This window comes from Hypomesus nipponensis, chromosome 27 (assembly GCF_054491055.1).
Source record: "Hypomesus nipponensis isolate SF chromosome 27, ASM5449105v1, whole genome shotgun sequence".
Taxonomy (NCBI): Eukaryota; Metazoa; Chordata; class Actinopteri; order Osmeriformes; family Osmeridae; genus Hypomesus; species Hypomesus nipponensis.
In genome coordinates, this window is record NC_140387.1 from 5,654,908 (window position 1) to 5,679,469 (window position 24,562).

Sequence of the window (24,562 nt, forward strand, 5' to 3'; positions counted from 1 at the left end):
ATAAGGTAAAAGAAACAACACTTGAATTCTTGACATTATTATTTTTTCTCTCCACCAAACAAGTTTTGTACAAAGTTACAAACAACTATTTCAACAGTATTTTCTATCCAGTGTTTAAATATACATTTAAACATTTACATATTGCACTTCTCAGCATAGATTTTTGAGGATGAATGTTAAATTATCAGCAGGACAGATAGAAAACCAATGAAACAGTATGTGGACTCAAATGCAGCATTCACCCTGCATAGTTTTCACAATTAGATATGATATCTTGGTGTACAGAAAATGTAATCCCAGTAGCACACAACAGATCACCAAGAATAATTTTTAAACAATACCAAAGTATTTAAAGGATTTAAGTCTATTTTCTTTACACGTGACAAATATGTGATAAGTTTGTTTGTTGAGTCATGGTCAACTCTTTCACCATATTTGGTGGCCTTCAGCAAACTTGTGCACAGCAGATATTTTTAGTGCAACAATCCATTAGACAGCGTCGACAGTGTCAGCTGTGTGTGTCTATGTCCCGTCCCCCCCCTTTGTGGATCACTGACACACCGGGGCCTTGGCCTCCTGAAGGATGAAAAAGGCCAAGGAGAATCCAGGAAGACGGAGATGTTCTCCTGGTGGAAGCTTTGTCCCCTTGAGCTCTGGGAGAGTTCGGTCGTCTATCATCTTCAGCGGTTCTCCGTTGAGTCTTACAGACCTAGAGAACAGCACGTTGTTATGTCAATTCTCTTCTCATCCATAGCATAATGATGCTGTATTATTACATGATGGACTAAGAGTGAGATACAGGGGGAGATTCAAACCTGCGAGCTCTAGATCTGCAGACTGAATGATCTACCGCGAAGCTATGCCTATCCCGGACATGAAATGGTGGTTCGTACAGTGATGGCAGTGTTACCTGGAGTAGAGTCCCTCCTCTCCAGGGTGGTCTGACTGCAGGATAAAGGCCTCAACAGTGCTGTTAGAGGCCTGGGCAGGAACTACAATCCTGGACGGACTCTTACTGAGGTTCATAGCAATCAGTGTGACTGCTCCAGTCGTGTAGCTTGTGCTGCAGACAAGAGAGTGAGATTAGGGTGTTAGACCGGAACCATTTAAAACACATCTGAGGTCTGGGAATGAAACGATGCTTCTGTTAATATACACAATACACAGGACAATGTGAAAGTTCGATTGTTGCACATACAGTAACGAGTTGGATTGTGGAATACCTATTCTTGTTAGTGCAGTGCAGGTAAACCCGGACTCTCTTGTTCTGGCCGATTATTAAGAAGGCTTCTATGCTCAGAACCTCTGGTCCAACAAGCCTCTTATACAGTACTGACAGCCAGTAGTCCTGCCAAATCAGATGGGAGGAGATTATATGTCATTAGAATACAAACGTTATTTAAGGAAACTAAAACAAGAGCAGAAGTAAAAACATAGAAAACATTCCAGGAAGAGAAACTATTGTCACAGACAACAAAGTGACATACAAAACCGCTGCTTTCTAGGAAAGCCTTGGAACAAAAACGAAACGAATTCTTACGGGTAGTGGATCCAAGTTGTCGTCCACCAGATGGTAGGTCCCAGAGCCAATCAAAACCTGCCTGATGACAACGTCCAATCCTAGTTTTGCCCCAAGCCCCAGTTTGTCCAGCCACCTGTCAAAAGCACAGTATTTACTTGTTTGACTGATTAAGTTATGAAATAAGCTAAATAAACCATAAGCTAAGATCTGATATAAAACTATGTGGGCTCAAAATTAGCATGAATTTAGATTTGATCACCAGCAGCCAGTGCCCAAAAACATCTGCCATTTACAGAAAAGCTGTACCCTCATCTCTGTAAGGAAACAAAACCACATGCGTCAACAATTACAGAGTATACTCACATGAAACCAGCAACGAACGTGTCGGACAGTCCCACAGCTCCGCCCCCATAGGCGGAGCTAGTCTCTCCAAGCCACACCTTCTTGCCTGGAGAGACCAGGTCAACGGTCTGTAGAAAGATACAAGTAACCAATCATGTTCAAGTCTTAAAACTTATCCTGTGAAGTAGGAGGATCAAAGTCACTGTTACCTCCAGTACTTCTTTGGTTTTCAAGGCTAACGTGTCCAGAACTTGAGGATCCAGGAAATCCTCTAAAGATGTGTCTCGCCCATTTACATAGTAACTGGACGAGAGAGAGAGAAAAAAAGAGACAGGACAGGTTTTACAGGTTTTCACAAAACCCAGTATGACAATTCAGACATTTCAATAGATCACATGCCTTGTAATGGAACGCACTGACGTTTGAAACATGTAAAGAGCTGTTCCCTTTCAAAATGCTTTCGCATACTGTAGAGCAGCGTTGTGGCTAGAAGATGTGTCGAGTTCCTCTTTGTTTGTTTACCAAACCCTCATGAACCAGCCTCAGAGGAACAGCCATTAGATAACACCTGAGTATGTTTATTCAGTGCGTACTGTGCCCCAAGCAGCATGTGACAGCTGCTTATGCTACGCAGGTCCGAAGGGAAAGTTCAACTTACTGGTGCCAGGTGCACGCATCAATCGCCTCAGCCCCACTCTCCAAAAACCTGTCAGGAATAAATGAACGAAAGGGTATATAGTTGCGCTTTATTTACGAGTATTTTGAAAGTTTAAGTATCTTTATTTCCTATAAAGTCTCCTTGTAGCAGACAAGGAAGTGATTTGAACTGATGAGGACATTTTGATTTTGTTATGGGAGGTACAAGAGTGCCTGTGACAATTCTCTGTTATTCTTTGTCGTCAGACATGATGGACTAAGGGATAATTAAACTGTGAGACTATGCCAATCCTTCCCCAATGAAATTCAACCAGAAACTCATGGTCTCTTGTTCGAGAGCTGAGACTTAGAGGACCAGGATACATTTACCCTCAAGTAATGATAGGTATGCAGCAGATCACATGTCCCTAACTGAATTATATGATCCTCACTTAATTCAATTGCTTGCTTTTAACATTTCCTAGCCTTATAGTCACCGGTGATGTTTATAGCCAGCAGATGTTTCTCATCCAACCGAATAGCGTTCGCTCTGAGACTGTCCTGTCCGCTTCTCTAGTCCAATCAAAATCCCCATTAGGCCTTGAACTCTCACCCCTCCAGCAGGTCTCTGCGGTGGTCGCGAGGCTGGCTGATGTCTGGCCCGTACAGCCCAGTGCTGTGGTACAGTTTGGATTCTCGCAGAATCTCCCGGAGCTTGAGGAAGTCCTGGCCCAGCTGGTACCCATCCAACCGTATCCCTGCCTTCTTCTCATAACTGTTGGGTTCTGTAGAGGCGCAGCATGTCACCAACATATTCAGGAAAACGTTCTAAACCTCTCACCAGAAAAATGACTCTACTTCTGTACCCTAAGTGTTACCAGTGTTACCATTTATATGGTGATAAATCCATCATCATGCACTGAATGCAATGAAATGGGAAGTGCGCAGCTAAATTCGCACATTGTTCTGAGTAAACGTCAGTAACCGGTCTCAAGCTGGGAGACAAATCCATCATGTCGAACAGTCAAGCGTCAAGAGATTCTGATTGTGAGGCCTCACCGTTCCCCAGTTCCCAGGCCATGGGGTACTGTCTGGATTCACAGAACCGGAGCAGGCTCTTGGCATTGCTACTGTCCCAGGAGTTCCCAACTGTCCTGAGCAGAGCATTGAGCCCAAATATGAGGTCTAATCCTGAACAGTTTGTGAAGGAGAACAGCAGATCCACTGCGTACTCTGAACAGAGAAGAAAAGGACATCCGATTTCAATGCTGGTCAAATACAAGACCTGTTCTGAGATTGACAGGGTTGATCGTGACGGGATGACAGACAGCTAGGCTACACCGTTTTAGGGGGTTTTACCTGTGAACTTCACCCTGTGATACTTCCTTTGTAACCCCTCCGTCTGGAGTAGCACTTCCTGTTGAGCCCATTCTCGCTTCAGCTTCTCTTCTAATAAGGGGGGCAGCTCCAGTCTTTCACAGAGGTCACCTGAAATGGGCACAGTATTCTACAAGGGAGTTCTACACATCCAACACAATAGCTGCCTTTTGTAAGTACATTGTAGCTATAATGAAGAATCTTGCTGTTCTGAATAAAACGAATGTATCATGGATACAAAACAGGAATTCCCAATAAAGAACTAGTAACCGCAGACCACAACGTCATGTTTACCATCTACGTATACGTCGTATCACATGACCGAGGGTTGCCAACCCGACTGATAATGTAGATAACCAGTTGAGGTGATTACCTTTCTGAAAAGAGGAGTTTGTGAAAACGTGGTGTGTACTCGTTGGATTGAAGATCATAAAGTCTTGTTTTGTCCCTCCAAATCTCAAAAATGCCGGGCTTAATGATTTAGCCAATGTTCTTAGTTTTGGGGATCTAGTGGGGTGAAAGGCTTGTAGATTATCATAAAGTAGAGTAACACGTTCTTATTTTTTGATATGATATATGCTGAATTATTTAGGCATATTCAACAACTTTGTTACTATTGTGCATCTCAATTCAAACGTCACCTGAAATTGATTACTTACCCTAAAAGGTACATGAACTTTTCTTCTGCGACAAGACTTGCATCTATTGACACCGACAAAAAGCGCTTGTTAACCCTTTTCAACACACGAGAAAAATCCACCTTTAGACCCAGGGACACAAACTCCGTCTCTTCCTTTACAAACTCGCTAAACCCCCAAACAAAACATCCATGACACAGGGCTGTCACCCCAAAGGTAATTATTGTAAAAACAGATCTCATGATTGCCTTTGCAAGGCTACTATACAAAAAAAAAGTTATATCAGTTCGGCGTTTGGCGCATCCATCACTGGGGTAGCCGAAGTTCAGTTCAAGAGCGAAGTGAATTTGGTTTCATTCTCGACATTCGTCGAGCAAGTTTGTAATGTCGCATTAGGGACCGGGTTAAAACTACTCGTACTATTTCGAAACATTATTTCCATACCCTTAACCTTTTCAATGACGTTTGCAAAAATATCTTTAAACTATCTTTCAAAAAAAAAAAACATTTTCTTTAAAGAATTTGTCCAGAATATTTTTTTTTTTTTTTTTTTGTACTGTGCTACAAAGGGAAGAAGGGTGCAATGGTGGTGTGTGATTGTGAAAGTGATTTTGTACGATGTACAAACAGGATTCTTGCAAGAAATATGACATCCTTAAGGCCCTGTTGACTAAATTAAGACACTCCCTGAAACCTAATTTTTGCGCGTAAATGTCACTACTTCTCTTTAAAAAAAAACTTGACAGGCTACTTGATTTTTGTTCACCCTTTAATTATACACAGCACTCCGACAAACTATAAATTATAACAGCAGGGCAAAATAAAACGTTAAATCTGTTATAAATACACAGGAACAAATCTTTTTACAGGGAGGGAAGGTCAAGAGGCATCATTAGAAGGTCATCCACCTCTTCCTTGAGTGCTTCAGCTTTCTCATTTAGCAGCATCTAGAACACACACACACACACACACCACAGAAACCCAGTCAGCAAGTTCCACCTATAAATGCCAGGAAACACTTGATATCGGTACACAATCTTACTCGGTACATGGAGTAATGGCAAATCAAACCTTTGCAGATGCCACAATCTGATTGGCTTGTTTCTTGTAAAGATTGTCCACAGTCTTGACGAGAACGTTTGGGTCGGCGTTAGCGAGGTGAGACAGTGTTTTGTATCCAGCGTTGTATAGCTGCTTGGCTCTCGACTGGGGAAGAAAAAAAAAACTGGTTCACGAGTTCCAGCGTGGCCAATATAACCCCTGAGTACCATGCACCCACCACAGAACACAGCTCAGAGAGCATGTAACCATACGCAACACATAAACGTAACATACATGCATATGTCTTTACGTAGGGCCTAAAACCGCGGTGCCCGAACCGAACGTCCGCGGTTGAACGACCGAACCGACGAACCTGCATGACCCCAGCCACCTCCATCAGAGGGATGAGCTCCGCCTGGACGCAGTAGGTCAGCCTGCGCGTCAGTTCAGTCAGCAGGGCTCTGAAGGCCCACAGCTCCTCCAGCTCCTGCAGCGGGACGGAGAGAAGAAGAAAACTCAAGCCTGGAGGTTGAAATTCAGGCCTCCCGATACAGCCACGAGGCGAATCCCCCGCTCGGATCCATGGTGGAGACCCTGGGGGTGACGCGAGACAGGGACGCGCGTGCCGGGGGTGGGGCAGCCTTACCTCGGTGAAGTGCAGCACGCAGGAGCAGAAGGAGGAGGAGGAGCTGAGCAGCGTCTGAACGAAGCCGCGGCTCAGCTGGAATCGCTCGGCGACGCGCCACAAGTCCGTCTCCTTCACCAGGGAGAAGAGGACCAGGGCCAGGTACAGGCGGCTGGCGACGGCCGTGTCCACATTCTGGGGGAGAGGGGGAAATGACATGAAGATCTCCGTCGGAAATCAAGTTTAGTGTAAGACTTGGCTTTGTGGACTTCCATGTCTGGGAAATGCAATACTCGTGTGTGTGGAGGGTGGTACAATTTCAGGAGACAGTGCATTTGTAAACTGAAACCACATGTTTATTTTATTATAATTGTATTGTATTTGTGGTTTCAAGGCATTAAGTGGTTCAGCTGTGAATGTACATGGAAAGAACATGCAAGCAAAACATCATTAACTGGATTAATTAGGATTAACTTGACTGGTTTTAAGTCAACCTTTCAAGTACATGCTTTAACAACTTCTAAGAGGATGGAGATTCAAATCTAATTATAATTCCCTCTCATTCCCTTCAAAGACAGCATCATGATACTCTTAATGTTAGAGTAAGATCTCGCTCCATTCTGAAACGGACACGCCAAGGAAATCCCATACAGGAGGTTTGTTTGGCGCAGACCAACTACAGTAGCAGTAAAAGTGAGTCACCATAACACAGGAGGTTGTTACCCACTGCCTTACCTTCTTTATAGTCTGTCCTGCAGCCTTCCTGGCAACAAAGCTTTCTGGCACTCCAATAGCTGTCGACATCTTTTGCTCCGCAGCAGACAGCATTGTAAACTGGATACGTTTCGAAGAAAAAACAATCCAATAGCTTTTTAGCCTCCAAATGACACCCGCACAAAGAGAAGTGAACCAGAGGGCCAGATGACAGGGAATGAGAACCCACCTGTCTGAAGTACGTCATCCAGTCAGGTTTGCACTGAGAGATCATGTCGTAGGGTGTGACCAGGTAGAGCAGGTGAAGGAAACTGTTCAGCATCAGACTCTCCAGGCCCTTCGACAGATCTCTGTACAGGACGTCACAGTACATCAAATCCACCGAGCCTTGGGCCGCAGGGACAGGAGAGACATGGTCCGTGAAAACGTCAGAAGGGATCAAGTGACGACGTCGTTGCAGTACAGGGAATCAAATCCTTCATATGAACCGATTATCTTTGTCCAGGCGTCGAGTGGCAACGTCCGGAGTATGCGAGACTCACCTTTGAAGGTAGCTCTTCCCAGCTTGGTGACCTGTAGAGTCCCGTCCTGTGGGTGAGGGGACTCGGTGACAAGGGCCTTGTCTTTCAGGACCTCCACACAATCCCGAGTGATCTCGGCCAAGCTCCTCTCCGTGCATAAGAGACTCTCTTGGACGGCGAGCAGGGTGCCACTCATAAAGTGCCCGATTTGCTCCAACGTGGTAGTGATCTGGATGGAGGGGGAGGGGGTTCATGTTATCAATTGAGATAGAGTGTAACATAACATTGTAACATTTACATTTATCAGACGCCCTTATCCAGAGCGATTTACAGTAAGTACAGGGACATTCTCCCCCCCCCCCCCCCCCGAGGCAAGTAGGGTGAAGTGCCTTGCCCAAAGACACAACGTCATTTTTGGCACGGCCGGGAATCGAACCAACTACCTTCTGATTACTAGCCCGATTCCCTAACCGCTCAGCCACCTGACTCCCCAGAGTCACATTGCATTTACCCCCCCCTTTCAAGAGGGAGTGCCTGACTCCAGCACTCACGCTGAGTCCGATGAGCGACAGGATGAGACTCAGGACCCCCTTCCCGTCGTCATGCATCAGGTTGCTGTAGCAGATCTCCATCGGTGCCGACACAAGCTGTTTGGCCTGGAAAAACACGGGGGAGAGGAAACGCCCTGTCGTAACTCAAGCAACCGCAGACCCACTCCGGCATCCTACGGTCAGATATAGGTGAAGTGTTCCGCTATCAACCATGAGCTTGTCTTTCTCCGGGAGGATGAGGATGCTCTCTCCCCGGGCGTCGATCCCGGCCCGCCCTGCTCTCCCCACCATCTGCTTGTACTGGCTTCTCTTCAGGAACTCCATCGCCACGTACGGAGAGCGCAGGATCACCCTGGGGGTCAAGCACACAACAACAACAAAAAGCCCCGTGCTTGAAAACGACGCCAAAGGCTTGCAGTCCGGGCGAGGGGGCTCCCCGGTCCGAGCGGTCCTCGGCTGGGGGGGGGGGGGGGGCGGGGGGGGGGGAGGCTTCACCTGCGGGCAGGCAGGTTGATCCCTGCCGCCAGGGTGGAGGTGCAAGCGAGGAGGCAGAGGACCCCGGAGGAGTAGGCCTCCTCCACCAGCTTCCTCTCTTCGCTGGTCAGCCCGCTGTGGTGGTAGGCGAGGCCGTAGGGGACCGTCTTCCTGAGCACAGGGCACAGGGAGCCGTTGCCACTGCTCTTCAGGTCCCTCAGCAACGCAGCCTTCTCGGCCTCCTTGTGCTGGAGGAAGTGCCTGAGGAAGAAGAAACGGGATTGGTTACGCGACGGCAGCCATTAGAGTGAAGCCGAACTGTTGTGGGTTCGACTGATTCCGACTGATCTTACTTGTTGAGGTATTTGCAGATCATCCCTGCCACATTCTCACAGTTCTTCTTGGTGGGGCAGAAGACCAGACATGAATGGACCGGGATGACTTCGGTTACCAGCGCTACAATATGATCTGGGTCCATCTTCTGCATTGCACTGGAGTACTGAGAGAAAACATCTTTGGTTAGCTCAAAACCCTTCTTTTTTTTCTCCTCCCTTTAACACGTTTGTTTTTGCCCATTTTATTGACCCCTTGTACCTTAAAATTCAGAAGTCTTGAGAACCTGAAGCACTCTTCCTCCTTGGGGTCGACCTCATATATGCTGTCCTTGAGCTTTACATACTCATTCAGCTGGACCTGGAACAGACAAGAAAAATGGTCAGTACAACTGCAAACACATTAGGAAATATTGAAAGAATATATTCAAGATATAGTAGGATTTGCCCTTGATATGATGGAGACAGATACATTTGAATTGCTTATGTCTGTTGGGAGGATCACATACAGGTCTGAAATCATTGGTGTAATTTTCTGCCTTGAGAAACTTCTGGAGATCTTGGACATTGCCCAGAGTGGCACTCATTCCGACGATCTGAGTTGAACCTGAGTGCAACACAGAATAACAAACTTCATTATTCACAGATGTTTCGTTTATTGTCATTATTGTTATTCTTTCTTGTTACCGTTTTCTAGCCGGGATAAGTATGCGCATACGGTTTCACTTACCACTGAGATACATGACTTTGGCCAGAGTCATCTCAATAATGGCTCCTCTGCTGCCATCCCCCAGCATGTGGAGCTAAAAAAAAACATCATTGTTAGACGCTCCAGAATCACTGAATCGATTATTTCTTCGATGTTCACATTTCAAAACAACCTGTATACCTCATCAACAACCACCAGTCCAATATTGCCCAGCCTGTCTGCCTCTATGAGGGAGTTGACCAAGCTGTGGGCCTTCTCTATGGTGGCGATATACAGGGACCTCTTCCCTCTTGTCTTCACCGGGGGGAACCTGCCCTTACTGCCAGCATACTCCTCCACCATGAAATCCAGCTCCAGGCCAAAGCCAGCCAAGCCTCGAACCTGAACAAGGGAAAGACTCACTGTCACGTGCACTCAACGAAACACATGGAAAAACTGAATTCTAATACCATATTATTTTGTACCTTTTCCTGCACCAAAGATATGTAAGGAAGGATGAGGAGGGCATCCTTTTTCCTGCATAGCAGCTCCTTCAGGATGAGAATCTCAGCCACGAGCGTCTTCCCTCCACTGGTGGGAAGAGAGTAGATGAGGTTCCTCCTCTGCTGAACCGAGTCCAGGTTTAGACACGCTTTCTGCCAGTCTGAAACATACACACCAAACACAATACAATGCATGCACATATGAACCGCTTTGCATAGACTCAATCTCATCAAGCAACGAACAGCATGAATCCCATGAATGGATTAGTAGTATTAGAAGTGAACTATGGAGGATGAAGCCAGATATTCACCGTACAAGTCTTTGATTTCTTTGAGGTCGCAAATGAGCTCTTTCACTTTGGTGGGAAGACCAAAGAAGGGCCCGAGATCTGTCGTCTCCATAGAAACAGATTCCATGGCCTGCATGGCAACGCTGATTTGCTCCGTAACCACAGCCTCTTTTTGCACCGTCGACCTCGATACACCAGACGGAGCTGCTGCGTTGCACATCATGGCTCTCTTCAGATGATCCGTCATGCTCTTTCTCGCCTTGGGGGCAACATCTGTCTCTTCCCTCTTATTCCTGACTTCAACAGACCTTTCTGGGTTTGGCGTGGAAGTCTTGTCTGCGTCAAGGCCGCGGTGCTTCTCGTCCCTGCGAAGAACGTCTTGTTGAAAGGCGAGCTGGGAGCTTGGAACATCTCGAAAAGAGTCATCCCGGAAGTCATCCAGGATGGAGTCGGTGAGACTGTCGTCACACCCTGACTTCACACAGGGGTCTCTTGACGGCCGCAGGGCAGTGAAGTGAGGGTTCTCATGGTGGTGACCCACAGGATCTATGTAGGTTTTACGATCAACGTCTTGCTGCTTCATGTTTTTCTCCGCATAATCTATCTTTGCCAGAAAAGAGCTGTCTCCCAAAATGCTGTCATAGTCCCCGAACAAATCTTCATTGTCACTGTAATTCTTGAAAGAGCAACATCGTTATTTTAGACAAACCATTCAAATTACAGTATGAATACACACGTGGGGCAGTGTACTTCAAAGGCTGTCGACCTCACTGAACTTTACCTCGCCCATGGTTCTCGTATGAGCTCGTTCTCCTGTTTTGTCGGAACACTGTCCTCCAGAGGCAGTTGTTCTTTTTCTTACAGGCGTCAGATGACTTTGAGAATCCCTAGACCTCTTTCTAGAGGACACTCGTTTTATTTTTATTCCTCGGTTGTCAGCACTCATTGTGTCCAACCTTATGCTTACACATAACGTGAAGTTGTAAGCGAAACAACATTCAAAGCAAGAACAAATCCTAGCTCAAGCTAGCTACTGTAATGTGAAGGCGAAGAAAACGTCGTTAACTAGCTAGCTACTGTGTTTACTGCTAAATCCAAACCAAAAAGACAGTGCAAAAAAAAAACTAAACAGTAAGACTTACATTCAAATACATTTAAATGTCAAGAAAACACACAAACGACATATCTGTAGTTCAATTAATAATAAATTAAGCTAACAGTGAAGCTAGGAGCAGAATACCAGCATTTGAAATTGTAAACACAAGTCTCGTCCTAATATAAACCAATCAGAGACGGAATAAGAGGGGTTACTTTATATAACATCCGTCCAAAAAAGCATGTGGGATATCCGATATATTTTATATACGTGATCCAATTTCCAGATTGGTTCCATACAAAACACCTTACATTCATATAAATCCTCTAAACATTGTACAGACATTCGTAGCAATTCCAATACAATTTGAATTAATAACCCAAATCACTGCTTATTACAGGTACGTTCCTTTTTAGGAGGAACTTGAAAAATTTCAAACACGAGTTGCACACGTCACCAATACAGAAGAGCACAGGATATGCGTCCAATAACATCTTGAACATTCTGACGTACAAGATGCTTGCTGTCGGTGGTTTTCGAGCTTTTAGACAGATTGTTTCACAACATGGAGTTCCAAGTGAGACTGTTTTTAACGTTTTAGTTATATACATATAGTTACTAGTCATGTTAATGATTATAAATATTTGTGAAATACAGTATGTTTACAATGACATTGGTGGCAAATCCCTGTCAATCGCTGTGCATGATGCCTAATAACCTGTTACCAAGTGTTGACTTGATTCTGTATTGCAGATCATTCAATTAGAAGTCTATCAAGCGGGTCGCATTTAGTCAAGAAGAGCGATATGGTAAGGTTCACTTATTTCTCAGTGGATTTACTCTTTACATATCAGTGCTTTTCATTGCCTTTTTAGTCCAAACCTGGCTTTACGTATCCAAGACAAGTGTGTGTTCTATTTAAATTTGCAACCGACTGTTCAGTTAAGTGCATTTTCCCCCATCAGCCTGTCCCAATGGAGAACCCTTACAAGCAACCAGAGAAGGGCTGTGTTCTCACTGGCATCAATGTGGACTACAGGAATGTTCAGGTTAGTTGAAGTATCTTAAACCGTTATAAAACCATTCATAAACTTTGAATTCACCTAAGTGACATTAAGTTTCTCCTCGCAGCTGCTGTCCCAGTTCATATCGCCTCATACTGGTAGAATCTATGGAAGACACATAACAGGTAAGTCCCAGACAGATTTTAAACAGCAATACTTATCAATGGAGACTGAATGTAGTCATAACATAGTAACTGATACTGATGCTTTACTGCAGGTCTATGTGGAAAGAAACAGAAGGAGATCTCAAAAGCAATCAAAAAATCTATTTCCATGGGTACGTCTTCAAATGGTCATTATCACCGACTGTGTAAAATTCCATGCATTTGGGGAGAATATGCCTCATATCAATATTTCTTGTTAAGCTTTGCATTCCCAAAGTAGAATTACACATAGGCCTAACCTAAATTGTGTTTTCCTGAGTACATTTTAAACACGTTTTTTTGCTTTCCTTCACAGGTTTCATGTCAGTTACCCACAAGCACCCCCAGTTTATGAAAGACCCAAACATATGTGAAATCAGACACCTTGAATAATCATCTTATTTTATGGAATCCAATCCTGAATTGTTCATATGCATTGTTTATAAAGTATTTGTTAACCCTGGCTTGTTAGTCTTTACTGTCATATTCTAGGCAGCACTATGGTAAAATACATATTTAAATAATCTTATGACAACATACTTCATTTATAATGGGCAGAATCATTTTTATTTCAATAACTTGAAAAGTTTAAGAACATATTAGATTTTAACAAAATAAGCTACATAACAGTCTTCCACACAGAGTGCAGTCCATACAACCAACAACCAAGGCACAGAGGCAGATTTAGCGTCAGAACCAATCGCTACCCTCAAAAGATGGGGGAATCAGACATGTCTAAGCTTCCATTCTGACGAGGGAGCAGCTCCTCTTCCGTTTCCGACCCACTGAGTGGCAACGAAGAATCTTCAGTCTCCTCCTGGACACCTTTCCTTCTCTTGGGAACCAGAGAAGAACCCGGTCGATGACGTTTCCTGCATGCTTGGCGCACATGACCCTGCTTGTCTTTCCGCCCTTTGGGGAGTTTCTGAGTAAGGATCAGAGGCAGTGTCGAGGCGATGTCTATGGTGTGGTCTGTGTTGCAGCAAAACTCAGGCAGGGGGAAGCCCTGCAGGCTGAGGACCTGTGTCTGGAGGAGGTCCGACCCGGGGAACAGGGCCTTAACGGCCTCACAGAGCAGCACATTCTCCTGAGGCTGTGGGTTGGGGGAGGCTTCATCTGCCAGAGAGGGAAAATCACATGAGTTGCGTCAATAAAAAGTAGTCGGGAGTCAGATGGCTGAGCGGTTAGGGAATCGGGCTATTAATCAAGAAGGTTGCCGGTTCAATTCCTGGCAGTGGAAAATGACAGTGTCCCTGGGCAAGGCACTTCACCCTACTTGCCTCGGGGGGGGGGGAGGAGTCGCTCTGGATAAGAGCGTCTGCTAAGAGTGTCTGCTAAATGCCTAAATGTCTACGTAAGAATGACCTGATTTGTCAAGCTGGGTTATGATGTGCGTGAGACATGTCACACCTTCTTTCAGCCCTTGTTTCCTTTCCCTGACTCTCCTCCGGAGGGCGGAAACGTCCGCGAGCAGCTTCTCAACCAAGCGTTCACTCTCCTCCACATCCCTGCACGCCGACTGGACGGAGGGACGAGAAAAGGAAAGAGGGGGACGGATGAGACGCAACAGTGCCACATCAAGAGGGCTGCGTGTATCACAGGCCACGTGTCCTGTGTCGATTCCCCGGATTTACCTTCAATTCAACCTGCATCGAGTCATTCATGTCATTGACCTTATCCACCTCTGGCAGAGTCCCGTCTGACGAGAAAAATCGAGATCTGCACCGAGGGAAGGAGAAATCACCATGAGCCCACAGTACGAACACTCCGTAGATCCTCTATGTGAAAGGTCCAAAGCTCTAAAGCTCTTTACCTATGCATCTTAATGGCCCGGTTGTAGTTTACAGATGAACAGGCTGTAGAGATCCTCCAGTAGTCCTGCTGTTCCAACAAGCCTAGGTTGCTGACTAGGACAGGAATGTTGTGGAACTGACTTTTCAGGGGGAAGAGGGGCAAGGGTTCAATACCACTGTAGCACAGAGTACCACACACTAGCACACCGTAGCATGAGCGAAAGCAGGGACTTGTGTGGCAGAAACACGTACTGTGATCCGTGCTCTTACCTGCCATGCGATTTGAAGACGGCATATTCCAGCCGACGGGTAGAGCCTGATGATGTGACATCACTGGGCGTGAGAAGCAGGAAAATCAGCTCATGATTGGACAGTGTCTTCTTCAAGTTCTGGTGGACAATTTGCTCTCTGAAGGTCATTTTTTGGCATGAGTGCCTTCGCTGTTTGTACCAGCCAATCACATTCTCCTAAAAGGGTTAAAAAGACAATACCCATGCATGCACCCAGAGGAATCTTAGAACTAAATAATACAGTGGAAACACTTTGCTATTATATACTGTATTGTGTACTGTGTTTTGTACATACCTCCTTATTCGTTGACAAAATGTGTCTTATTCTTTCGCTGTTCACCTCTCCCACTCCACTGTAGAAGCTAAATTGACAAGAACAAACATGTTACTCTTAGTGACCTGCAGGACGACATCTCGTATGAGGAATTACATAAAACAACTCGTTTAGTCAAGTGAGTCCACATACCTATTCAACTTGAGACATGGTATGTGTTTCTGGATATCTGGGGGTCAATAACACATTAAATCGTTGTGGAAACTACGAAGATGCTGTAAGTGATACAAGTAAAGTAAGTACTAACATGAACTCACTTATGGTATGTTCAAATTGAATCTGATCAATTTGAGAGTCCGTGATATTGCTTCTCTCTTCAGCTTTGCTCTCCCCAAGAATAAGACCCTCCTGCAAAGTTAGATAACATTACTTTAACTAGCTACCAAACAGGGTAGCTACAGTAGCTATCTTTTAAGCTTCCGGCACTCCTTTTACCTCTGGCCTTCAAGTGATATATAGATTAAAGGTTATTACTGCTTACCACATCACAATCACTATTAAAATGCTGAAACATCAATGAACCTAGGACATATCCAGAGACGCGCACAGATGGACTTGAATCCGCCATTCTTGTTGACAAATAGCTTCACCATAGACCCTGCCCCACAAATCCACTTCTTCTTTGGATTCTGGTTGGCGGATCGCACCCTAATGTTAAGTGCATGCACCGCCACCTACTGTGTTGGAGTGTGAGGTTGGTCACGGCCTTATATTTTTCTCCTCCATCAGCTCCTCTGACCTCAATCAATCCCACGTCGACACCGAAAGACCTCACAATAGACATGTGGAGCCGACTTAAATGTAGCCTATTAAACTCCCTCCTAATTACCGCCCACACAAGCTTTATGGTGGCGTAGCTGATTTACACGACGTGTTTACGGAGGGTGTAGTCGCGGTAGTGCCAGCTGACCCGAGGTCGCAGAATTTGGGATAAAGTATCTGTCCCTGTGACACATGTTCCAGTGTCCTCCGAGCATGCACCCTTCACACGATCCTGTTCTATGCTTTCCCATAATATTGTATCCAGCCCTGTAGTCTATGCCCAAACTTTACTTATTCCAGACCTCTTCCTCCCTCTCCACCCAGCACAACCCAGTACCTCCACCTCTCCCCTCTAGCCAACACTTCGTTGAGCTGCATGTTTTCTTCGCAGCCGGTTGTGCAGTAAATTCGCCAGCAAAGCTTGTCCAATTGGGGGCGTGGTTTTGCGAAGGCGATTTAACCTAACTCCGTTGTGAATCCAAGTGAATCCGACACTAGACCACAGCATTTGCACAGTTGGACAGAATGAAAAAACAGGTTAAACAGCGACGAACACGACAGGTTTGCTTTTTAACGTAGTTCCTTTTGAATAATGTATTGTTTTCCGACACTCTCGGCGGTTCCATGTTTTAGGCTATCAAGTCAGTGGACTTAACCACTTTGCGCAGTCATAATGCCGATAGATGTTTGTAAATAGAAAAGTTTCAGAACTTTACGGTTATTATTGCTCTGTAGATAACATGACCCCATTTGCCTGACCACTGGCTGACCACAAGATCTGTGGGACATGGAGGACCCCTGGAGTACGGTACATGTGCTGTTCCAGGTGTGGTTGACAGTGGTGGTATTCGTTATCATGGTACCTGCCATGTTCGGCCTCTCCCTGGGAGTAACAGGAGTGTACATCAAGATCTTGGTCAAGACTCTGGAGGTAATTGTAGTATAATAAATCTTACATTGCGTTTAGCGTTATCACTATGGAACTACTGAAAGCTGACAATTCTATTTTATATCATAAGCTGAACGGTATGTTATTGTATAGTAAATTGCCTGTAATACAATGTAATTAAAGGATGTGCAGAAGATCCGACATCCATCGCTATACTATAAGTTTTAGGACATTAGCTAACGTGCTGAGCTCTGCATGGCCTCTTCACCTCTTTGATATGACAGTTCATTGCATTAAGGCAAAGCGCAAAATGCAGCAGTGTGTGACAGGTCGTCTGAAAATAACTTTACTTTGGGCAGTGGGCTACTCTTAGAATCCAGAGGGGATGCAAGGAGCAGCCCAGTCTACCAGTACCACTACCCAATGGTGAGTGGAATTCGTTTGGACTCAACCGGTTCAGTAGTTTGATCTTGTGCCTGTGTGACTCATTGTAGTTCCCTAACAGTATCACTTGTGACCAGTGTCACATGTGCCAATCCGTGTTGCTCCTTATGTTTACTCTACAGTATGCCCCATTGGATATGTTAAATAAACAACAAAAGCAACAAGTAAAATCTATAGATTTCATCCGATAATTTTCTATGGTCTTTCATGTTTTATTCATATATGTTTAGATGGTACCAAAGGTTAAGATAAATACTTTTAGATATTAGGAAGGATTGACCTAAAATATTTAGAAGTAAAGATCAGGCTTGTTCGTTTCACTCTTAGAACATTGTGTTCTGTGGTTTGATGGCTGTGATATACTTGACCTTGCACATGTGACTGTCTGTTAGTGTGGGGGATTTTGATTGGTTGGTTTTTGGGACTGATGTGGGGGTGCCTAGAAGCCCCGTCTCAGGCTGATGATGCAATCAAAACTTACATAACTTCCATCAGGGCACTCGGTGTGTAACCCTCGACCAATAAGCTGTGAAATATGTCCCTTGCCACTCTTTTGTGAAATATGTTGGCTTTCGACTGTGGACAGCATGGGTCAAAAGTTGTTTGTCAGGAATAGTACATATGTTTCATTCCAATAGCTCAGTTTTAAGCGTAGCTTTTAGAATTTCAACTTGCGTTGTGGATCCTGTCATTGTTATCAAGGATCTTTTAACATACTGTCTATTTGTATGGAGTGAAAATATAAGGAATGAGGAACAGTAAACATTACTGACATGGTCAATAACTGGACCGTTAACCGCAAGTTAACTTTCGGACATAAACTAGTCACCTTGTTGGGCAACAAGATTTAGCAAATCATTCAGCAAGGATTACAAAATGCTTAATGTTTGCTTCCTCAGTCCATACACTTTGGTCAAGAACAGGATATTTTAAAGTCTGTATCCTATAATCATCACAAAAATCAAATGCTTTACTTTCCCAAACTTGAGAAAATCCCACTATGATATATGATAGTGAGCTAATATTTCACTGCAGCTTGGTGTTGAGTCCAAGGAAGAATGGCAGTACCCTGCTCCTTAGCCTCAGTGGTACCTGGTACTGACACCTTATGGCACTGACTCAAAACACAGCATTCACAGCATCCCTAGTTCATTCACAGCATCCCTCTACAAATACAAAGATGAGGACGTCATACATCAAATCAAATGAATTTGTATAGCCCTTTTGACACGCAAGCATGTCACAGAGGGCTTCACATACGCCCATAGAACTGCCCCTCAACCATTCTAAACCCTCAAGGAAGACAAGGAAAAACTCCCAGAAAAAAACAAAAACAACAACTAAATACATCATATACGGCATATACCCTTTTGAACTCTATGTAACCCCTAACATGCATCGTGTACGGTCCTTTTAGTCATTTGTCTTGTATGCCCTGAGTTTGGACTCCGACCGCGATCGTGAATTACTGCGGCTGACTGTCGGCTGCATCTGGCCCGCGTGTTGCGTTCCCCTTTCCAGGTCTCCTCCGTCGGGACGGGGGCTCCATGGAGCAGGAGATGGCGGCGAAGGGAGAGTTCGCCCTGAGCGACGCCTTCTACTTCTACAGGAAGGGCATGGAGAGCATCGTGGAGGACCAGGTGACTCAGCGCTTCTCCTCCGAGGAGCTGGCTTCCTGGAACCTCCTGACGCGCACCAACCACAACTTCCGCCACATCAGCCTCCGCCTCACCGTCATCTGGGGCCTGGGCGTGTTCATCCGCTACTCTGTCCTCCTTCCTCTCAGGTGGGTGGAGAGCAACTCCTCCTCGACTCCTATATCCCGCTCCTACCTCTTGAAGGTTGTGTTCAGCCGTCTTGTGTTTTTCTGTCATACAGGGTCACCCTGGCGCTCATTGGCTTGAGCACACTGGTGATTGGCACGACTATTGTTGGGTTTCTTCCAAAAAGCAGGTAACTTCGATAGGGATGTAGCAGACCAGAGATCCTCCCTCTTTTGTGCGCTGGTTTTCATAGGGTCACTGACTCTTGTGTTGTCGCTGTGCCACAGTGTAAAGAACTGGCTGAGCGAGTTGGTCCATCTGATGTGCTACAGGATCTGTGCCAGAGGCCTTTCCGCTACAATTCACTACCATAACAAGTTAGTGTCCCACAAGAGGGGTTTCAGGACAGACTCGTCTGTTCCGCTCCATCCTCTCCCTGCATCCAGACTCCACCTCTCCTCTCCACGGTCCCCCTCGTTTTAGAAGGAAAGTCATTGAATAGGCAATGAAACGGGGGTCATTCCAATGGCACGTTTAAGTCGATGCTCTTTTGTTTTCCCAGAGAGAATCGACCGAAAAAAGGAGGAATATGCGTCGCCAACCACACCTCGCCTATTGACATTGTCATTCTGGCCAACGACGGCTGCTATGCCATGGTGAGCAACACAAACACGGAGGGTCAACACATCACTACGCTCTCACATCGCATCCAGTGCCTGTTGTTCTGGCTGACCCCCACGGTTGTCCTGATCTCTGGGCCTGTCACTCTCAGGTGGGTCAGATTCACGGAGGTCTAATGGGGGTCCTCCAAAGGTCCATGGTGAGGTCATGTCCCCATGTTTGGTTCGAGAGGTCGGAGATGAGAGATCGCCACGCTGTTGCCAGAAGGTGAGACGGCGAGCGAAATGGGAAAAGACACCACGCAGCAGAACCGGCTGCAAAGCAATGCTACGATTGTCCATGCATCCTTATTTACTCAGTTGTCTTTGTTTACGCACCGAAACATTCAGACACGACATAACAGATTTGTAGTTTAGCTTGACCTCTATCCTCCATCTATACCGCCAATATCATTATCATCCCCTTATCTCCCAGACTCAGAGATCACGTTGCAGCTAGGACCAAGCTACCCATCCTTATCTTCCCAGAAGGCAAGTGTCTGTCGATCCACATTGCATGTTTTCACTTCTCCTTCTATAACTGATGTCTCAAGCATACAGTGCTGTCATGGGAGTTATGATTGTGACACACTAACAGTTGTGTCTTTCACAGGAACCTGCATCAACAACACTTCTCTCATGATGTTCAAGAAGGGAAGCTTTGAAATCGGAGGGACAATTTATCCAGTGGCAATCAAGGTATTGTCAACTCCTCGCTGGAAGCAGTTGTCAGTAAACCCACATGTCCTTACCGGCTAAATTGGTACTGATAATCTCAGTGTCTGACTGTGTTTATTCCGACGACTGTCGAGTTGTAATGACTGGGCTGGTTTTCTGACTTTTGTAGATAATCTTAGTCTGTTGTGAGTGACGTTATTCTGGATCTCTGGACAATGCCTTGAGAGTTTAGGGTTGGTTTAGGTGCGGTTCTATGGGCGTAGGTGGAGCCCTGTGTGGCATTGCTTGTAAATGAGGGATATCAACAAATAAATGTGATTTGACTTGACCTCCTGCTCGTCTTCTGTCAGTACGACCCTCGTTTCGGAGACGCCTTCTGGAACAGTGCCAAGTATAACATGGTCAGCTACCTGCTCCGGATGATGACTAGCTGGGCCATCGTGGTCAACGTTTGGTACCTTCCCCCCATGATCTTACAGGTACAGTCCACGCTCACGTCCTTGGAGTTTATTGGCGTTTCCACTTTGTACACTTCACCAGACGGGAATCCAATGGAGTCCTTCATGATTCACGTTGTGTGACTTAGCATCACCCCCCCCCCCCAACACACACACACCCTCACCCCACCCTATGTTCGGCTTTGCAGGAGGGCGAGGACGCGACCCAGTTTGCCAACAGGGTGAAGTCTGCCATCGCTCATCAGGGAGGGCTGCTGGACCTGTCATGGTATGGATCATCTCGATCCTCTCTATCGTCCTTTTGAAATGTGCCGATGGAGAACCACTGTTTATGCCTCACCGGACGTGCACGCTGCGGCATTCCGTGTGACGCTTTGTGACCCGTCTCTCATTTCAGGGACGGAGGTCTGAAGAGGGGGAAGGTGAAGGACACTTTTAAGGAGCAACAGCAGAAGATGTACAGCAGCATGATAGTGGGCGAGGAAGGTGGCGACACACCGGGAATAGACAGTCTTTCAGATGCGAGCGCACACGAGGAATGACATCAGACCAGCCTGAGACAATCTCTGTCTGTCTGTGGACATGCTCTATAGTGGACAGATCGCTTTCACACGCTGACTGGCTTCATTGATGCCATGCTATCTGAAACGTATCGCCAGTCAGTGTTGGTGGAGAGGATTCTGAATGCTTTAATGCATGAACGGTCTCAGTTGAAGTTTTTCGGCATCTTGTGCTTAACCGTTTTTCTCCGATTTGCTGAAGCACAGTTTTGAAAACAGGGCTCACTTTGTCAAAACACAACACACGATTCACACAACTAGACACACAAGTAGCAGAACACCTCCGATCTTTTGCCAAATGAAACACTTTGTTAAAAACTAAACAATCATGTATAAAAGACCAATTCTGTCACCGTATGCCACACACATGGATCATGAAATTGCACTCTGTTTGAACCAGTTACACACAGCACTGGAAGAGGGGGAGGTAGACCTGGAGGCCGTGGAAGACTAGGGCCAAATTTACAGTCTAACGAAATGTACAAACAATGGTTGACCATGTTGTGAACCATGGGGCAACATTGAGAGAGGCTGGACAGATACAGTAATTCAGCCCAACCTCAGCAGATATAGTGTTGCAACAGTAATTATGACATTTCGACATGAGCACAGTTGACAACTACTTTTCTCTACTGTCTATAGTACAGTACAGCAAAATGTAGCCTACCATATGCACTACATCAGTACTTTTTAGTACCCATTCACTGCAGTCCATGATTGAAACAATGTGCTGTATTTCATTTGTTGGATACTTTCATTTGACCACAAATGTATTTGCTGTATTTACAGTACGTAGCCTACTATACAGTGTTCAATTTGAAATATATTGTGATTTTCTGCAGAAAATGCAACCTTTATGTGGAGAAATACAGTAAATATTTTCATCAGTGTGCAGTACTGGTCATGTGTGTTGTGTTTGGTCAACATATTCATGTACTTTACATACTCTACTGGAACAATAGCTCTGACAAAATCAAGCAGGTTATAGCATTAGAAAATAATCGTTTGTTTGAAAGTGTTTTAAATTGTGCACAACGGTGTGTAACTGGTTCAAACAGAGTCAAGTTTTATTAACCATATGTGTGGCATACAGTGACAGAATTCAGTTTTTATACATGATTGTATAGTTTTGAACAAAGTGTTTAATTTTGCAAAAGATTGGAGGTGTTCTGCTACTTGTGTCTGGTTATCTAAATTGTGTGTTGTGTTTTGACAAAGTGAGTCCTGTTTTCAAAATTGTGCTTAAGCAAGCTGAAAAAAACTGTGACATCATCTTATATTTCTGTGTCTAATGTAGAAAAGTGTGTAGTGATTTGCAAAACACTGTGTAGTATTTTGCAAATAGTTGAGGCTGTACTTGTGTTACATAGTTGTGCAGATCTGGGCTACTGTTTGGCTCCTTGAGTGTCAGGTATGTGTGTTATTTGACATCTTTGTGTATTTTCCCATTGGAAGCTATAATTATTATGTTATGATGATATTGGTTTTTAGCTGTAGCGTTAGCCAACTTGTTTACGTTTATCCTGAGGTTTTACTGGATATTTTTAGTCAATGCGTTGTTCTGCGTCATGTCACATAATGCTCTTAAAGGTTCCTCTTATGTTTGCTGATGCTTTGGTCAAAGTCCAGAACCAATGCACACAAACTCTCAACCTGAATGCGTTCTTTATTTTAAGGTTTTATTGTCGATTCACCTGTGTCTTATGCGTTATCTTGTGCGCTGTGCCAAGGTGTAGGATCTGAAATGTGACACTAGGAGGCAGTATATGCCAAGTAAACCAACAGTGACTAAATTCCCCTTGTTCGACTCGTCCACTTATCTGGTGGTTGTATTCTGTATCTCTCTTCAGAAGCTATCAACGCATCATTCATCATCCAAAAGTTCTGATGCAAATAAATGTAAAAGCACTGCATTCTTGCTAAGTTTGGAATTGTGGATGCAGTGATGGTCTTCAAGCAAGTTTTGTGCTATTTTGTGCCGTCCTTGACATTTTCTTGGTGAGTTTCTTCTTAGTGGTTTTAAAGGCAAGATAATGGTGAGATAACTAAACCAATTTTGAAACTTTTTTGTAAATGGAACTTGATTTCTGTTACACATTTTTAATTTTAATCAAGTGACAAAACTTTTTTAGTTCACAACATACTATATTGTGTTCAAATATATATTTTGGACAGCAAAGTAAATTAAATGGAAGTTCAGAGTTGTATGACGCTACACTGTGCATCAGTCTTACTAGAATGGTATACATATTTTCATATCCCAATGTTAAATATATGTAAACATATTTTACAACATTTTAAGACCTCTAATTTGACTTCAAAGCAGAGGTTAAAGTCATTACTTTACAGTATGTGTATGTGCCAAATAATCCAGACCAAATGACTCAAGGGGGAAAAATGATACACTGCATTACAATACCCCTAGCTTCTTAAGTAAATCAGCCCTGCTTGAAAAACTGACATTTTCACCTTGTCACCTTAAAGGGCACAAGCACTTTTCAGTGAGCGCCTATGGATGCCCTGAACGCAGCAGGGGGGTGAGAGGAAAAGAGAGTGATGGGTTGCATGATCCCAAATAAGAAAGCTTGCACAGATAAGCGTGGGCGAGACGTGTTTACTGTGACGGTACTTTAATAAAGAAAGCAGAGACTGTGAAATAGCATTGAGTTATTCTTCCACACACAGAAAGCTGGAGCCAGCTTAAATTTCACAGCCTCTCTGTCCCCCGCACCGAGACCATCTCCCAGCCGACTCAAGCACCCGGCTATAATAACAATCCCGCGACTTAAATTGCTTGAACAGAAATGTTTGTTCTCTTCTAACAGGATTGTGAATTATTAATCGGATCTAAACCCGATTTTATAACTCGATTGTTGAGGTGGGAGTCTTGGCAAGCTCTGCTCCACCACACCATTTACTGTGATGTATGTGTCTGCACATCTTTAGATCCAATTTAATGTGATTCAGATAGATTTCAAAGGGACATCATGAAAACCATAGGAGTGACCCTGTAAGGCCCATATGACTCTAGACTCCATACAACTGCCCACTATGTCTCAATATGTTGATTCGATTTTCTCCATTTGACTTTTGCTCCAAAGTGATCCATACAAATGTAATGCAGGTACACTCAGTAAATATGAATAAATGTCTCAATTGAATCTTTTTTTTTCTCCCACAAAATGGAGTTCATAGAGGAACATCATTTTAAATCCCAGTTTGCCTGGAACTAAGCAACATGACCAGTCGCAAGGGTAAATTACTCTGGCTTTGTCTAAGACCTGCCATTAGTTAGAACATAATGCCCTTAAATACATTGTTCTGCCATCCATTCTGTGGCCGAAGTGGACCTCCTTCTGTAATGTATGTGACGTT

General features: G+C 44.7%; 5 protein-coding genes across 7 annotated transcripts; 2 read left to right on the plus strand and 3 right to left on the minus strand.

Moving 5' to 3' along the window:
- Positions 1-21: 21 nt before the first annotated feature.
- Positions 22-4,876, minus strand: hpse (heparanase). Its single transcript, XM_084693603.1, has 12 exons — positions 4,537-4,876; positions 4,251-4,384; positions 3,860-3,988; positions 3,560-3,733; positions 3,114-3,285; positions 2,523-2,570; positions 2,074-2,167; positions 1,886-1,992; positions 1,541-1,655; positions 1,224-1,348; positions 911-1,063; positions 22-709 (listed from the first exon to the last, which is right to left on the minus strand). Exons 1-12 carry the CDS (start codon positions 4,755-4,757, stop codon positions 550-552), a joined length of 1,632 nt encoding a protein of 543 aa, XP_084549729.1. The 5' UTR covers positions 4,758-4,876; the 3' UTR covers positions 22-549.
- mrps18c (mitochondrial ribosomal protein S18C) lies at positions 4,692-13,020 on the plus strand. Of its 2 annotated transcripts, none has more exons than XM_084693610.1 (6): positions 4,692-4,731; positions 12,104-12,159; positions 12,316-12,399; positions 12,482-12,539; positions 12,632-12,691; positions 12,874-13,020. In XM_084693610.1, exons 1-6 carry the CDS (start codon positions 4,707-4,709, stop codon positions 12,948-12,950), a joined length of 360 nt encoding a protein of 119 aa, XP_084549736.1. In that variant the 5' UTR covers positions 4,692-4,706; the 3' UTR covers positions 12,951-13,020. The 2 variants fall into 2 exon arrangements, with proteins under 2 accessions (XP_084549736.1, XP_084549735.1); XM_084693609.1 differs by lacking the exon at positions 4,692-4,731 and adding an exon at positions 11,778-11,927.
- Positions 5,267-11,506, minus strand: helq (helicase, POLQ like). 2 transcript variants are annotated; one of them, XM_084693602.1, is made up of 19 exons: positions 11,397-11,506; positions 11,036-11,216; positions 10,276-10,930; positions 9,947-10,125; positions 9,663-9,863; positions 9,504-9,576; positions 9,283-9,380; positions 9,036-9,134; positions 8,795-8,940; positions 8,463-8,702; positions 8,178-8,319; positions 7,968-8,072; positions 7,438-7,645; positions 7,125-7,282; positions 6,917-7,015; positions 6,203-6,376; positions 5,930-6,043; positions 5,587-5,721; positions 5,267-5,462 (listed from the first exon to the last, which is right to left on the minus strand). In XM_084693602.1, the coding sequence occupies exons 2-19, from the start codon at positions 11,198-11,200 to the stop codon at positions 5,379-5,381; spliced, it is 3,075 nt and encodes a 1,024-aa protein (XP_084549728.1). In that variant the 5' UTR covers positions 11,201-11,216; positions 11,397-11,506; the 3' UTR covers positions 5,267-5,378. The 2 variants fall into 2 exon arrangements, with proteins under 2 accessions (XP_084549728.1, XP_084549727.1); XM_084693601.1 differs by having other exon boundaries at positions 11,036-11,497.
- A 77-nt stretch (positions 13,021-13,097) lies between the features above and the next one.
- abraxas1 (abraxas 1, BRCA1 A complex subunit) lies at positions 13,098-15,614 on the minus strand. Its single transcript, XM_084693607.1, has 9 exons — positions 15,456-15,614; positions 15,232-15,322; positions 15,107-15,143; positions 14,936-15,002; positions 14,621-14,817; positions 14,371-14,490; positions 14,192-14,276; positions 13,968-14,076; positions 13,098-13,673 (listed from the first exon to the last, which is right to left on the minus strand). The coding sequence occupies exons 1-9, from the start codon at positions 15,540-15,542 to the stop codon at positions 13,267-13,269; spliced, it is 1,200 nt and encodes a 399-aa protein (XP_084549733.1). The 5' UTR covers positions 15,543-15,614; the 3' UTR covers positions 13,098-13,266.
- A 580-nt stretch (positions 15,615-16,194) lies between these two features.
- gpat3 (glycerol-3-phosphate acyltransferase 3) lies at positions 16,195-24,348 on the plus strand. Its single transcript, XM_084693606.1, has 13 exons — positions 16,195-16,297; positions 16,472-16,667; positions 16,985-17,051; positions 18,591-18,855; positions 18,948-19,022; positions 19,120-19,209; positions 19,395-19,488; positions 19,605-19,720; positions 19,928-19,983; positions 20,105-20,190; positions 20,520-20,648; positions 20,816-20,895; positions 21,025-24,348. The coding sequence occupies exons 2-13, from the start codon at positions 16,524-16,526 to the stop codon at positions 21,167-21,169; spliced, it is 1,347 nt and encodes a 448-aa protein (XP_084549732.1). The 5' UTR covers positions 16,195-16,297; positions 16,472-16,523; the 3' UTR covers positions 21,170-24,348.
- The last annotated feature ends 214 nt before the right edge of the window (positions 24,349-24,562 follow it).

Bases quoted from the DNA above. Each gene is read 5' to 3' on its own strand.
- mrps18c (XM_084693609.1), top strand. From the start codon at position 11,867: ATGCTTGCTGTCGGTGGTTTTCGAGCTTTTAGACAGATTGTTTCACAA. The intron at 12,400-12,481 runs GTTAGTTGAAGT...TTCTCCTCGCAG, and splicing joins TGGACTACAGGAATGTTCAG to CTGCTGTCCCAGTTCATATC. The intron at 12,692-12,873 runs GTACGTCTTCAA...TTTCCTTCACAG, and splicing joins CAAAAAATCTATTTCCATGG to GTTTCATGTCAGTTACCCAC.
- hpse (XM_084693603.1), bottom strand. From the start codon at position 4,757: ATGAGATCTGTTTTTACAATAATTACCTTTGGGGTGACAGCCCTGTGT. The intron at 3,989-4,250 runs GTAATCACCTCA...TGCCCATTTCAG, and splicing joins AAACTCCTCTTTTCAGAAAG to GTGACCTCTGTGAAAGACTG. The intron at 1,349-1,540 runs GTAAGAATTCGT...CTGATTTGGCAG, and splicing joins ACAACTTGGATCCACTACCC to GACTACTGGCTGTCAGTACT.
- gpat3 (XM_084693606.1), top strand. From the start codon at position 16,524: ATGGAGGACCCCTGGAGTACGGTACATGTGCTGTTCCAGGTGTGGTTG. The intron at 19,023-19,119 runs GTAACTTCGATA...GCTGTGCCACAG, and splicing joins GGGTTTCTTCCAAAAAGCAG to TGTAAAGAACTGGCTGAGCG. The intron at 19,489-19,604 runs GTGAGCAACACA...TGTCACTCTCAG, and splicing joins ACGACGGCTGCTATGCCATG to GTGGGTCAGATTCACGGAGG.
- helq (XM_084693602.1), bottom strand. From the start codon at position 11,200: ATGAGTGCTGACAACCGAGGAATAAAAATAAAACGAGTGTCCTCTAGA. The intron at 9,577-9,662 runs GTATACAGGTTG...GTTTTTTTTTAG, and splicing joins GACTGGTGGTTGTTGATGAG to CTCCACATGCTGGGGGATGG. The intron at 8,941-9,035 runs GTACAAGGGGTC...GTTTTCTCTCAG, and splicing joins CAAGACTTCTGAATTTTAAG to TACTCCAGTGCAATGCAGAA.
- abraxas1 (XM_084693607.1), bottom strand. From the start codon at position 15,542: ATGGCGGATTCAAGTCCATCTGTGCGCGTCTCTGGATATGTCCTAGGT. The intron at 15,003-15,106 runs GTATGTGGACTC...TTGTCAATTTAG, and splicing joins CCATGTCTCAAGTTGAATAG to CTTCTACAGTGGAGTGGGAG. The intron at 14,077-14,191 runs GTAAATCCGGGG...CCCTCCGTCCAG, and splicing joins CGATGCAGGTTGAATTGAAG to TCGGCGTGCAGGGATGTGGA.